This window comes from Drosophila yakuba, chromosome 2R, assembly GCF_016746365.2.
Source record: "Drosophila yakuba strain Tai18E2 chromosome 2R, Prin_Dyak_Tai18E2_2.1, whole genome shotgun sequence".
NCBI classification, from domain to species: Eukaryota; Metazoa; Arthropoda; class Insecta; order Diptera; family Drosophilidae; genus Drosophila; species Drosophila yakuba.
The window spans coordinates 3,587,493-3,602,388 of record NC_052528.2 but is presented as its reverse complement, the minus strand read 5'-3'; the positions used below and the strand labels follow the sequence as shown (position 1 = coordinate 3,602,388).

At 35.7% G+C, this 14,896-nt stretch overlaps 2 protein-coding genes and 1 long non-coding RNA gene across 6 annotated transcripts; 1 reads left to right on the top strand and 2 right to left on the bottom strand.

Moving 5' to 3' along the window:
- Positions 1 to 582: 582 nt before the first annotated feature.
- LOC6529207 (choline/ethanolamine kinase) lies at positions 583 to 7,698 on the bottom strand. 3 transcript variants are annotated; one of them, XM_015196765.2, is made up of 9 exons: positions 6,714 to 7,698; positions 6,547 to 6,632; positions 3,740 to 3,846; positions 3,317 to 3,662; positions 3,100 to 3,252; positions 2,291 to 2,682; positions 1,996 to 2,064; positions 1,251 to 1,674; positions 583 to 1,187 (listed from the first exon to the last, which is right to left on the bottom strand). In XM_015196765.2, exons 2-9 carry the CDS (start codon positions 6,565 to 6,567, stop codon positions 1,125 to 1,127), a joined length of 1,575 nt encoding a protein of 524 aa, XP_015052251.1. In that variant the 5' UTR covers positions 6,568 to 6,632; positions 6,714 to 7,698; the 3' UTR covers positions 583 to 1,124. The 3 variants fall into 3 exon arrangements, with proteins under 3 accessions (XP_015052251.1, XP_015052250.1, XP_043062914.1); XM_015196764.3 differs by lacking the exons at positions 6,547 to 6,632; positions 6,714 to 7,698 and adding an exon at positions 4,158 to 4,293; XM_043206979.1 differs by lacking the exons at positions 583 to 1,187; positions 1,251 to 1,674; positions 6,547 to 6,632; positions 6,714 to 7,698 and adding exons at positions 1,765 to 1,842; positions 4,158 to 4,293.
- On the top strand, positions 4,446 to 6,385 carry LOC120321229. Of its 2 annotated transcripts, none has more exons than XR_005560819.1 (3): positions 4,446 to 4,580; positions 5,565 to 5,683; positions 5,744 to 6,385. It is a non-coding gene; the product is annotated as an uncharacterized LOC120321229 (long non-coding RNA). The 2 variants fall into 2 exon arrangements; XR_005560818.1 differs by having other exon boundaries at positions 4,517 to 4,665.
- A 2,421-nt stretch (positions 7,699 to 10,119) lies between the features above and the next one.
- LOC6529206 lies at positions 10,120 to 13,034 on the bottom strand. Its single transcript, XM_002090177.3, has 3 exons — positions 12,759 to 13,034; positions 10,900 to 11,270; positions 10,120 to 10,821 (listed from the first exon to the last, which is right to left on the bottom strand). The coding sequence occupies exons 1-3, from the start codon at positions 12,782 to 12,784 to the stop codon at positions 10,664 to 10,666; spliced, it is 555 nt and encodes a 184-aa protein (XP_002090213.1). The 5' UTR covers positions 12,785 to 13,034; the 3' UTR covers positions 10,120 to 10,663.
- Between the last annotated feature and the right edge of the window lie 1,862 nt (positions 13,035 to 14,896).

The following is a 14,896-nucleotide window of genomic DNA, read 5'->3' as shown; positions in this document are numbered from 1 at the left end:
TTTCAAAAGTGTGGGTGTGACAGTTTTGGGTGGTTTGTGGGCGTTAGAGTGGGCATGGCAACATGGGTCAGCAAACTTCTCTATGTCTCTGGGGTCTGCATGCTTAATCTCAAGCTTTCTAGCTTTTATAGTTCCTGAGATCTCGATGTTCATACGTACGGACAGGCGGACTCTACTCTACGAGTAACGGGTATAAAAATGTTCAAAAGTGGGGCGTCGAAGTTTTGGGCGTGGAAAAGTTTTTTGGCGAATCGATATAGATTTACAAGACTAATGAAAAAGTATCAAAACCTTTTTCAAAAACGTGGTACGATTTGTCGGCGTTACGGTAGGCGTTGCCAACACTTCGTTTAGCATATCAATTGATATGTGGTTACACGTTGCAACCATTACGGCCATGTTTAAAAAGAGGTCTTTGCATTTCCGTATTTGTATTTTTTTATTTACAATATGCTCAACAAATTTTAATTCTAAAAGCAAAAAAATATTAATTGGTTAGTAAGATACATTGAAGGCACTCGATTGAAAATGGCCAAATTACTCAGATCGTAAAAAGTCCTTCATGAATTAAATGAAATATAATTTTGATATAAAATACAACTAAAACTTTACTGTATCAAATAGTATAGTGTGATAAATAAAAAGCATTACTTAGATGCGAAAGTAATGATTAAACTTAAAAGACATTTAATTAGGAAGTCATAAATTCGAAAGTAATATAACGTGTTTGTGTATGGGAAATATAATCTATACAAGCAAGGAATAAGATTGTCTTAAATACAATATTAAAGGATGTGATTGGTGCTGACTGTAATACTTTCAATCGTATCTGCTTGTACCACTTTCGCAATAGGAACAACTATTAAAGATACATAATATTGTTATAATTGTTATTTTCTGTAACCTGTCTGACGCAATTTCCAATTATGAAAAGCAAATTATTCATTGCCAATTCTGACAGTCTTTTTAAAAAGTTTGATAGATAAGTTAACCAACTAAAAAAAATTTCTGATAAAAAATGTTATAAACACGGACAAAGACGGACGGGTATTGAAAGGTCAATTATGTTTAGTCTAGTTAACTATGGTTCTGATTCGATGTATGTGAAGGTTCAAATATTTGATTTATTTAGCTAGATAAGCTGCCTTTAACTTTTGATATTCCAGAATTCGAGCAATACCATATTCCTGAAAATTAAGTGATATTTTGAATATATAACTTTTTTTAAAACCAGTTTTAGATTTCCTCACCCAATAACCAAACTCAATCGCCGATGTGACATTAATTACGGACCAAAGGCTCCAGAATAGATGAGACAGCATTGTAAAGAACTGAATCTCACCGTCTACTTTTATCAGCTCCTGACCAGTGATATTATAGTTCTCGTCATCGTGATACTTCTTTAAATAGTTTACAATAAAGTCGCGGCGCTGCTGCACAGTTGCGCAGTTGCTTGAGTTATGGTAGAAGTAAGGGAACTGTGGATTGGTGTAGTCGAAAGTCCACTCAATAAAATGATTGGCAAGATCATAACCACGGTAGTTGTAGGCACAATATTCAAAGTCAATGATAATAAGATCCGGCTCATTATCGCCTATGAAGCTGGCATCCAGGGCTGAGTCATTCGTAGTGTCCAGCTCAGTACATGGTGAAGGCGACACGCTATGTGATTTGCTATACGACACGGAAAGTTTTAAGATTCAATTATAATTTGGTATACATTGCTTTGAACGAATGTCATGAATAACCTGTATTTCATTTTGCTTGCTCCAATAATACTATTGCATATGGCCAAAACATATTTTTATAACTCAAACCACGACCGCAGCAAATTTCGGCCATCTAAAATTGTAGGCATGAATATATAGGTCTGGCGAGCAGGAACTTACGACCAATGGGCCAATAAAAAGTAGGTACTGGATAGCAACCCACAGCAAAATAACGGGTTATCAGAAGAGCTAAGTAAACGTTCCCCAACGATCGTGGTCTACTTACTTTGTCTCTGTGTCCGATATATTGCTATTTCCATCAAGGCTATCACCCAATGTTTCATCGAAGTTGGATCTGTAAATTAAATAAATGTGTTTATTAAAAAAATTGTTTATCCATTGTCATTTTATGCCAGAAGAAAGACTTTGTCAATTATTTCTTTGATAATGTTAAATTAGGACCTACAAAAAAAATTCTACAATGGCAAGATCATAAATACCTAATAGGTATTAGGAGCATTAGTTAAAGCAACACAAATAACTTTAAATTTACATATACATATTCATGTAATTTAACACACCTCAGGCTACTTATAGATTCCCGGGGGGTCCCATCGTTTTGACCAGCTGTCGATTGTCTCATTAGAATGTTGCCTTCTTGCAGATCATTGTGACAGAACACAACTGGATATTCCCCTTCATCGATAATCGACCTAATCCAGGCGATTTCTTGAACGTAGTCAAAAGTCCGCATCAATTGCATTTGCTTCTTCACTACTGACGATTTTGGATTCGTTTGAACACTGCCGCTAACAATGCTCTCTAAACCGGAAACCCATCGCTGCATACAATTCCATATCCAATCGGGCTCTTTAGACATGGGTATATTGAGACTGTGGATCTCACCCATTTTCTCTGCAACTTTCATCAATATTCGTTGCTCTCCTAATTCTGCTGTGGTCAAAGCGCGTGCCTAAAGGAAATAAAGCTAAATTTATCTAAATGCAGTTTTAGTTTATTTCAATTTATTGAAATTATATATTTATATATGTATATATTTTATATATATATATATATACTAAAGTATACTATACTATACTCTATATATAAAGTATATATAAATATATAATATAATATATATAGTCGTATGTAAGTACATTCAGACGTAAAATGTAAACGGTTTTAATATTAATATTTTAAGGAGCACTAAATGTAGTTTGTTTTTAAAATTCTTTTAAAGACACGAATAAAAAAATACAAAATAAATTAAGACTATTTTCGAAAGAGAAAATCTTTTTCAAAGCTATATTATTTTTAAGAATAATAAAACGCAGAAACAAAATCTACCGAAAGTATTGCACTCTACTTTTAAGCCCTTTACCCAACATACCGGAATATATTGCTCAATGCGCCCGCCCGGAAAGATTCCGTGCAGTTTGGGGCCGAAGTTTCGTTCACTGAGAAGGGCGAATACTACGGACTCGGTAATCATGCTCTCCAGCGCGTGATCGCCATGGGTCTGACCATAAATTCGCAGTAGGACCTGTGGGTGTTTATCAAGGAAGAACTTGTGAAGAGGATTTCAGGTACAACTGTGGATGACCTACCTCACGGGGTTCCTGCTTGAGGGCGTGCAATCGTTTCGAAGAACTGGAGTCGCGACTATCACTATCGCACCGCTGACGTTTGTGTGCTTGTTTGGCGCTTGGTGCTGCTTCAGTGACGTCTTCGTTTTTTATTAATTTCGTGGCCACCAATGTTACACCAACCGCCTTGGCAGCCGACTTATCGTCGTGAGTGAAAATCATGCTGCTATTGGTCAGAGTTTCGGTGGCCGCTATGACATCTTCGCTGACTTTGACATTTGCCTGCTGCTGTTTTTGTTCCTCCAGCTCATCGTAGTCATTTAAATTGGGAAGGCTTACGTAATACAAAAAATTTGACAGACCGCCACTGGAAGAAAAAAGGAAATTAATAAAGGAGTCTTATTACAATACAATACAAACAATTTTTAGGACAAGAAGGCTTACCTGATACGCTTCACCACCAAATTCTGTGGAGTAACCACTTTCCAGGGTCCAGTTAGATAGTCTCGGCAAATACGCGCGGCCGCATGGCGAATTTCCTCAAGGGTCGCCTGTGTACGATAGAGTGGTGGGTTGTGTTTTTTTAAAACTTGAAAGAGAAAGCGGCCGCAAAGAGAATTCCAATAAAAGAAAAAGAGTGAGAGGCAGAGAAAAACAATTCACCCCGGTACTGGTGGTGTACTAAAAATAACAAAAACATTTCAAGAAAGAAAATGCAAATGCATTTAGAGGGCTAACCAAATTCATATTGATTAAATAGGCAATGAATAGTGGTTGAATTTTCGACAAGAAAAATTATCTAATAAGATATATACTATAAAATTATTTTATATAATGGATATATTATTTATAAATGGCCTACATTGCTATTAAAATGCTGCCATATAGTTTCATAGTTGCAACGTTTACTCAAACAACACTTTTGATTTTTATTGTTTGGCTGCTGGCAACGTTTGAGTGCTTTATTATTCCTACGATTTCGCTGTTTCATGCTACGCGTAGTATATAAAAATATTTATGTACTATATAATATAAATCGTAATATTTAAATTTAAAACAAGTAGCGAAGGCACACTTGAAGTCTTTTCGTTTAGCTCAAAGCGATAAATAGTTTCCAGCTGGGCGTACGAAAACAAACTGACTCATCGTTACAAAACCCAGACCCAGAAAGCCGAAATAGAAATCCCGTACCGCTCCGCTCTCTCGGCAGCTGTAGACGTTTGTGCACTATGAACTAAGGACGCAGTCCACACCCACCGTGTGGCCCGATTTACCTTACTGGCGGGTAGGTAGAAACCAAACAAATATTGTTCCTACTTCGTTTTTTTACTGATGTTCACTGCATACAACGCGAGGAATCAGGGTAACAGGTAAAAATACTGGGAATAGTACTTACAATAATTTTCCTATAATTCTTGGCCATTAGAGAGATACTTAAACTCCTTTAAAGTAGTTGTTGTAATAAGCTTTAATTTAATTTTCTAAAAAATTATGCCTCTTCAATTGTCCAAGAATACTTTGTCATGCCCACAAACCACGCTCACAATTTTGAAAAATGTTTTTATTAGTTTTATTAACCGTACTAATCTCATTCCTTATAAAATAGTTATCACGTTTATCAAATTTATTATTGGGCTTTGCGTTAATTGGCCACGCTCTTAACTTAAGTTGTGAGTAACCTGGTTTATTGATTTTATGAGCTTAGTCTCCCAAATCTCCAAAAATGTTTAATTATACCCGTTACGCGTAGAGTAAAAGGGTATACTAGATTCGCACTTTTAAAAAATGTTATGATATTTTTTCACATTTTTGTTAGTCTTGAAAATTTCTCTCGATTTGCCTCAATCCGCCAAAAACTGTCAGTGTTAAAATTTCGCCATAGTCGGGGAACTCGACTATACATAGCATATACCCTACTACTTAACTCTATAATCGAGTGTCTCAATAAAATGAAGTGCAAGGGGGATACAGATTAAAGTTGAAAAAGAGCTTCACTTCTCGGTAGTTATATTAATTACTTTTTGAAAAAGAACCAGATTTGAAACAAATATTTTTGGCAGTATGTACATATATGCATATATACTAAGTAGTGAAAAGCCGAATGCATAAATAATATATGTTTTCAACATAGATATAATCTATATATATTATTGAAAAATTGGCGAAAAATTTTTCCTATTTTGCAGCAAAATTAAAAAAAAAAAATCCAGTAACATCATAAAGTTGGCATATTTAAATAATTTATATTGGCATATTGGTTTTGACATAGGATTCTTTGGCTGCATCGAAACTTTGGAGAACTCTGAATAAGGCTTCTTTCTGCCATTGAGAGGTTTACTATATAAAAGCAACAATGTAGTCAAACTATGTATGTATGTATAAATGAATGTATGTATGCATTTATCAATGTCTGTACGTATGTATGTAATTCAATCTTACAATTTGTAGGCCAGAACAACTTCGAAATGAGCGCCGCACGCAATACAAAAATGGAATATAAAAAGTACTGATAAGTGCAATAAAGGAGGTAACGGCAATGAACGAAGAAGTGAGCGATCCACGAGGCGATAACAACCATTCTGTGAGATTACAAATCGACATGGAACCGCAAAAACAAAAAAAAGGAATGCGAAACATTTATTATTAAATAGATTTTTTTTGATTTTAAGGCAGGTACTCAAAGACAGTATACTTCCTACCTAGACGATGATTCAGTGATAACATGCCAATGAACCATACTTTCTTTAACAGAAGGTAACCAACATCACAACAAATCTTAAGAAACATTCTAATGTTCATACATACAAAAAAATATGTAAGTATGTATTATTTATATAAGTTTGTTTATCATCTGGCGAGACTAAAATTCATATTTATATTGTAATATATTCATTCATATATTGATAAAGACATTGTAAACATGTTCAAACATTCATATGAAATATGGTAAAAAGTTATCGTAAGTTATCGTAATCATAAAAATCTTTTAAAGAATTTAATCAGCGTTATATGTGTAAATATAAATGTATGCACATAAGTGCAAGGGTAAAACCTTTCCGATATAAATATACATTCACACAGATGTAAAAATGTGGCTACGATCTAAATACGTAAGGGCCTAACAACAACCGCGGCCACTGTACGAAAGGTAAGGGGTATGGGACAAAATGTGCAAAACACAAGCTCGTAAAACCCTAAGAGAAAATGGTTAGGCGATGCCGTTGACATGAGCAACGAATTTGCTTTCTTACCTTTTGCAGGTTGGTAGACATTGTCCTTCGCTTTTTTATTTATTTATGGTAATTAACAGTTCCGGAACCAAGGCACCTACAACACACTTCAAAAACAGATGTTGGCCGTGGATTGGACGTCACGTGGTTTTTTATTATAGTGCAATATATTAACATTAAGTACATACGAGGTTTCAGTCTCAGGTTTCAACGCGCCTACTCGCGAGAACGCTTCAGATTCGACTACTTAGAAGCACTCGCCCCCTTTGATCGGCGGCGCCATGGAAGAATTCTCAGTATTGGTGGGAGCAGTAGCAGCGAGAGCAAATTGGAAATCAAACTCTCTTCTACTACTTTATCTGTTATTAAAAAGTACTGCAACACTTTTGATCTGCTCTCGAAATTTTATTTAAAATGTTAAAACAATAATGAATCGATCAGCCAAATAAATGTGAACTGAACTGAACAAAACTACGGCTGTAAGATAATACTGTTTAAAAAAATAATGAAATCGATCAGCCAAATAAATGTGAACGGAACTGAAATACTGTTTTTGCTAGGATCTGTTTTAATGTCTTTTCTTTTTTTATTTCTTTTTAACAAATTTCCCTAGTCTATCAGAACCATTCTTAAAAGATTGCTCCGGTCAGAATGACTAAGTATTAATAATAATTAATAAATATTTTAATTAAAAAGTTTCAGTCTGGTTAAAGACACATATTTATCTAATTTATAATTTGCCGCTTAGCAGGAAAGCAAAAATGGCAACTCTCAGGTCTGTTGCAGCCGAGCCAAACCTAGCCAGCCGTAAGAGTTTTCAAGGGCCAGTACTTCGTCCTGTAACATACTTTTCCCTACCTGTCACCCTTTTACTCTACAAGTAAATGGTATAAAAACCTTGCTTAGATATGCCCGGATATGCTCGTTTATCAGAGAAGGATTCTTGGACTTACGATGGTGGTTTTTCTTCTTGGAACCTTCGGCGACAAAAATATGTATTCCATAAAATATTTTGATGTACAAAATCATAGATATGCGTATAGATATGTGTAAACATAAACATATATGTAGTATATACGAACTCAATAACACAACAGATATTAAAATAAAACAAGAGAGAACGTTATAGTCGAGTTCTCCGACTACCTGATACCCGTTACTCAGTTACTCAACATTGACAGTTTTTGACGGTTTGCGGGCGTTAGAGTGAACGTGGCAAACAATTTTTATCAACTAAATTCACAAGGCTAACAATAAAATGAAAAAATATCAAAACATTATTTAAAAGTGTGGGCGTGGCAGTTTTGGGCGGTTTGTGAGCGTGGCAACATGGGTCAACAAACTTGCGCTGCGTCTATGTCTCTGGCTTGTTTACTATAATTCCTAAGATCTCCACGTTCATACGGACGGACAGGGCCAGATCGAATCACGAATACATACATATACTTTATATGATCGGAAACGATTCCTTCCGCATGTAACTTTTCAACAAATCAAGTGTACCCTTTTTTCTATATATATTCTTAATCAGGATCAATAGCCGAGTCGTTCTGGCCATGTCCGTCTGTCCGTAGAAACTTCGAGATCTTAGGAATTACATAAACTAGAAAGTTGAGATTCAGCATGCAGATACGCAGCGCACACAATTTTGAAAAATATTTTGACATTTTTTCACATTTTTGTTTTTGTAAATTTCTCTTGATTTGCCAAAAATATTTTGCCATTAACACCCACAAACAACCAAAAACTGTAGATGTTGAAATTTCTCCCTCGTACTTCCACCAGCTCACTATGGGAAGTTTGACCCCTTTTTCTGGCCAAATCCATTTTCTGAAAGTCGGAATATTACAATAATATTTAGTGTACGCATTCATAATTGACCAATCTTTAGTGCTGCGTACTAGAAATTTTAATAGATGGCGCCACAACAAAGAAATCAGCTGTTTAAAACAGCTGTTGCGCGTACACAAAACAACAATCTGCAACATTAAGTTGTTCTTATAATGCCTACCTTTGAATAGAGATTTAAAGTGTTTACAGCAGATTGCATCAATGAAATATACCTTATGTTATAGCTTATTTAATTCTTGTTCAGATTATTGTAATTTAAAAAACCACTTTTACCGATTTTGGGAGAAATTATAGATTTTAGGACTTAACCCTACTTTTCCAAATTCAGAGTAATATCATGCTAAACGGGAGTTAAACAAGGCGGTTGCTGAACTGTTTTGTTATTTTAATTAGTACTATTGTTGTTAAGTTCTGTAAAATAATTTAGTATATAAACACTATCACGAAGTCAATTGTTTTTGCTGAGACTAAAAAAGGCATACAAAATTAGAGAAAGCCTTTACGAAAATTAATAATATATATATAAGGGACGGTGCCACGCCCCTAGTTTTTCGGGTACGTATAGATATGTTCTTGTACAAATTGATGCAAAAAAAAAAATAAATATCTTTCTTCGTTCTAGAGTTATTAATTACAAAAAATAGAAAGGGTGGTGCCACGCCCACAATTTTTGGTTCATATCGACATCTCTACGGTATGGATTTCTTTCTTTTAGTGTCCAAGATCGTTAATACGTTCATAAATACCTAGATTGGTTCGGCTATGGATTCTGATCAAAAAAAAAATTGCAAAGCTTCCTTAAATACCGTTCAATTAATCTGGCATTTATTAGTAGATTAAAAGGGTAAAATAAACAAAGATAATATTAGTGAGAATGGGAATACTAGCGAAAAGGATTTTGAACTGATGATAATGAACAGATAATCGAATTGAAACCATTTTGCAGAAATGATTCCTCAGAAAATGTTAGCAAGATGTTATATGTTGACTTGCACATTTGCTGTATTTTAAGAAAATAAAAAGAATTTTACAAATTTTAAAAACTGCTGACCGGAGCAAAATGCGAATAGTAGCTCTCTTTAATGTTCTGTGTAAAAATATAAAAATAATTTGTTAACAAAACTGTACTATTTCTAGGAAAGCTTTTATAGCTTTCTTCTTCTATTTCTTCTCTAAAATTTCAAGTAATTCAATTAACCCCCACAGAATTTCTAGCAAGAGCTGTTATTTTGGGCGAATACAAATATGCTGAAATTAATAAAAGTTACAGTAAGTTTAATTTCTCATTTAATTTATTTTTTTGATAATTTGGAATTCTGTGTTTGCTAAATGTTGGATTGGCTGGCCATTACCTATCTTTGTCTGGATTCTTTTTTTCTATACCGTTATAGCAACATTTTAAAGTAAAAATAATTTTGTCGCAGACTATTTCGTTGGCTAAGACAATTAAATGAAAAGTAACTGGGAATGCAAATAAATAGGTACCTTGAATACAAATAAAAAAGTTACAGTTCGAAAACATTTCAAAAATGATAATTTTAGAAGTTATTTTGAATTAAATAGTTTTTCTTGCTTTTTTATTGTTTCTATGTGGTATTCCTTTTTTTTAGCCGGTTGACGTACATTTCTGGGGTTTTGCTGGCAGTATTTTGTATATTTTACTGAATTTGTAGTTTTACTTGTTCGATATAAATATTAATACTCAAAATTGGATACGGTTGTAAAATTAAAAATTCTAAAAGATTACGTAAGTTATTTTGCCTTTAATGTTTTGATGTTTTCTTACTTAAAAATTTTGTTTGCAATTTGTTTCATTCGCTTCGTATTTTTTTACAATTAAATTTGACGCTTTTTGTTTACAACTTTTATTCTTAAAACATAGAGGGTCTCGCATCTTAATTTTGCTTAACTTGTTCTCTTAATCCTTCGCTTTATATATATATACTTTGCTTTAAAGTTATGATTTTAAGTAAGTTTTTATATGGTAATGGATTTTTTTTTGTTTTTTTCGTTTGTTGCCGTTATTGTTGGTTGGTAGGTTGTTTGTTAGTAGAGACAGAGAGAATCGGTACGCTATAAAACTACGCTCCAATTGCAGGATTGTTATTGGAGAATTTCCCCCGCCACCCAAGCAGCCACCCACGTATCACCCGCTCACAAGAGCGGAGGATGGATACGGTGCGGTGTCCTGGCGGTAGAACCGTAATTTGTGTGATTTGCTTTTTTGTTGTGTTAGTAAGTATTTAATAAGTAGATTACTGAGTGTACTGCTCCGCGGGCGAATCCCTTAGGCGGCCACTTCGCTAGCCTCGGCCCCGTTCTGCACCTCATCTTTTGTGCTGGACTCGTCAAGCTTCGCCTTTTTCTCCGGCGTGGCGACAGACTCGTCGGCCTTGGCTGCAGCCTCATCCACCTTCCGCTTTACAGCCTCAATGGCGGGAGCGTCTGTAGGGCCAGAGTAAAAAGGAATAATGAGAACGTACCGTAAGCGTGGAAATTCGTCAGGCATTGATATCTACATACCTGTTGAGTCACCGTTAGTGGCCTCCACGGAGCCATTCTCAACAGCAGGTAGAACTGCTTCGCTGCTCTCTTTCTTGGTCTCCTCCCCATCGGCTGCGGAATCCTCCTTTTTATCCTCTTTCTTCTCATCCTTATCGTCAGCGATAGAAGCAGTGGGCTCGGTCGCCTTTTCACCATCGACTACATCGGCGGCCTCGGTCGCGGTACTGTCAGCGGCCCCGGCTCCGTTTTCCTTGGTTACGCTCTCCTCTTCGGCGGCACCGTTTTCTGTGGTGGTTGCCTTCTCAGCTGCTACCTCCTCGGCGACCACTGCATCTTTCTTCACAGCATCGACTTCCTCAGCTGCGACCTTCTCGACGACAGGGGTCTCACTGTTGGTTATAATTAAGATACAAGTCAATATGCAGCTAAATTTTTTACGAAGGAGGGCGAAAATGTGCTTTGTTCGCTGAGTAGTTAATAAAACAAAAAATTATTTAAAAAATAAACTAAGGAATAAATGTATGCACTTATGCAGATGCATACTTGGGTGACATATTTAGAATTCTACTAGATTTGCCAACATTATTTTCTATACTGTCTGTGTTTTTGTATAAAAGAATATTAGTTCAGCAGACTAAAAAATGCTTTAACATTTCCACTGTAGCGTCGGTAATGTTTCTGTTTTCATCCCTCACTCGCTTTATAAGAGTCACAGGATAAAAATAAAGATCCATTGTTACATCTGCCGTCTCTATGCAAAATAGCAGCAACAACTCGGGCAAGCTGCGCCCCTTAATGAACACCGAAAAGTGCGATAAGCCTGGCGGCACGCTCTTTTTCATATAAATGGCATCAGTGTTCATGTGTTATTTTAGTGCTCTCTACAAAAAGATGAGAACAGGGTAGCATTAAAAAGATGCTTTCAGACGTGCAAAATGAAAAGCGAGACCCGTTTAAACTAAAACGAACAAAGAGAGAAAAAAACCAGTTTTTATGCGACTAATGTCCATATAGTCGTTTCTCTCGCACGCATCTGATACTAGCAATCTGAGGTAAATGGAGTTTGATAGGCCGAAGCATGGCCAAGTAACAAAGCTAAATGACAAAAATAACGGTCAAAACTAATTAAACAGTGACGGCATACAAATACGCCCTGGTCTAAGTGCAACCATCTCCTTTCAAAGAAAGCCGGAACAGCCAAAGACAAGTGGCAAAGATTTACCGGTGTTTTTCCCCGTTTTTTTCCAAGCAGCATCATAGAAAAATCATTAAGAAAAAATATACTAAATGAAATATTTTTCAAGGAGACAGCAAGAGAATATTTTTACCGATGGCAAACTAGCTATAAATGTACAAAAATGTACTTTTAATTCCAAGCATCGAGCTTTAAGCTATCAAGCGCGTGTGAAGGTCTGGTGAGGAAAGAATCCAATGCTAAAGCAACAGCAGAGGTAGCAAAGATAGCTGAAATAAAACAGCATGAAAAGAGCGGCAACTTGAACACACACTCGCATACACATACTTATACATTTTTGCGCATTTAACTTGCCGTCCGCACACACAGTCAACGCATTACTCCGACAGGCACACACAAATAACTCGACGTTGCCGTTTGCCGGCCGGAGAATGAGCGAGAAGGCATCATGACGCCGCGCCAAATTAAACGGCGTCGGTTTTTGCGCGCACACCGCTGTGCCTTGTGCGGGAACGAGACAACTACATTAGTGCCAAAAGCGGTTTGCGTATATAGACACAGAATTCAAACGAAAATTTTTCCAAATCGTTGCGGCGAATAACATTTATATTTACGAAATTCGGTACAAGACCATTCCTTAAACAAAATCCACAAGCACCCGAAATAAAGGCTAAGTACTCACTTTTTTTGATCAGCCACATCAGCCATTTTGAATTACTGTTGGATTTTACTTTTCGAAGGCGAAGCAAGGAAACAAGTTGTAATTGAGGGATTTGGTATCACCAAGCTCGACTCGAATATCAGTAAAAAATTTGAAAGAACTGCTGAACTTTATAAATTATTGCAAACGCAGTTTCCTCTTTAGTAGCTTTGTTGAGAAAGTCGCTGGGTTGCTGGAGTTTTTGCCGTACGAGTAAGAACGTCCACACAGTCACAAAGAAAAACGCCGAATGAGAGAGCAAAGAGCGTCGGCCCGGCTTTTAAAGCGGCGCGCTCTAGTGTTGGTAGACGTCGGTACTCTGCTCGCGATAGTTCTGCCGCCGGCTACGTAGTTTCTCTAAAATTTCGAGTGGATAGGTATGACATCGATAGATTTGCATGAAACATTCAGCTGCTTTTGTTGTTGGTATTGCTTCACATTTCATTGTTGCCGCAGACTCTTTTTTTTATAAAAGCTTTCTGAGCTTTCGATGTGTGCTTTAGCGTTTGCCAACACCGCATGCACTGCGAGCGGATCGATATCAACTAGAGGTGAAAAATTTGTTTGCGTCAGTATTATTTTATACGTTTACCACGACATAGATGTCGTTATTCAATAAATATATACGAAATAGTTATTAGAAAAATATATTTTGCAATAATTTGCTCATAGAGTATTATCTATTTACAAATAAATAAAAATAAAATATTTTTTAATGTCACGGTCCAGCCCTTTAAAAGGGCTGCCACCTTTTAGCTTTTATTTAGCGGCTTTACAAGTATAGTAGTTAAAATATTCAAAAAAAATTTTCCATCCTGTTTTATAGAGTAAACATATAAATTCAACTATGTAAATATGCACTTTCAAATTCAAGTCATTTATCAGAACCGTTATTCTTGATATGTCATTCGAACTGTTCTAGTTGCAATTACTGCTTAGATATTATATTTTTATTACTTAATTATACTAATAAATTTCCTTGGCAATCGCACAGTCGAATGGAACTCAAAAAGTTATTTGAATATATACATACATACATTGTAAATGCACACATATCAAGGGCGGAAATAACAATTTCTCACCCCTCGCAAAACATTTCCAGGTAGCTACATATACATACATACATATATAGACACATTCTGGATCGGTATACTACGAAAGAGAAATAGAGTGCACTGCTAGGCAGCTGGTAGATTTTTTGCTCTGCTGAAATTTTATAAACATTTATACTATTTTAGACTATTGGCAAGAAAAGAGCAGATGGTCTGATAGAGTTACACCACTGGACAATATACTAGGACATATGTAGATTTCGATTGCCGATAGGTACATACCTTGAATACAAATAAAAAATGTTATTTTAATATTATCATTTCAGGAGTGATTTTGAATTAATTCCTGTATAAATATCTTTTCTTACTTGTTTTGCCGGTCGGCAAACATATTTTCTGGGAAAAAATAACTAGGACTGAAAAACAATTAACTAGGAGTGAGATAATTGTAAGAACAAGGAGTACGTTTGGGACACGTACAAAATGCCATACAGAAGTGGTAGACATAATTTAACCAAACAATTTTTCTTCATGCCTTTGTACAATTTGAAAAATTAAAGAATAATTTATGTATGTATGTATGTACACATACACATCTGTAACATCTTAAACTGTTGGATCCAACGAATTTATTTTTGAGCATCACTCATGTGCTTGTAAGGGGTGCGTGACATAACAACTAGTGTCATAACGCCCGCAGGCCCACGGATGCTATATCGCACTATGGAAAATTTTACCACTTTTTCTGGCCTACATTAATACCTCCAGAAGGAGAAGAGATATTAAGTTTGTGTTTTTTGTATTGGGTCTTTAATGGTACCAAAAATTGTGGGCGTAGCGCCGCCTCATCTATTTTTTGTAGTTTATAACTCCAGAACGAAGAAACCCATTTAGTTCATTTTTTTCATTAATTTTCACTAGACCATATCTATCTCGGCTATTGATCATGATCAAGAATATATATACTTTATATGGTCGGAAACGCTTCCTTCTGCCTGTTACATACTTTGCAACGAATCTAGTATATATGTATACTCTACGAGTAACGGGTATAACAACTGATTTCGT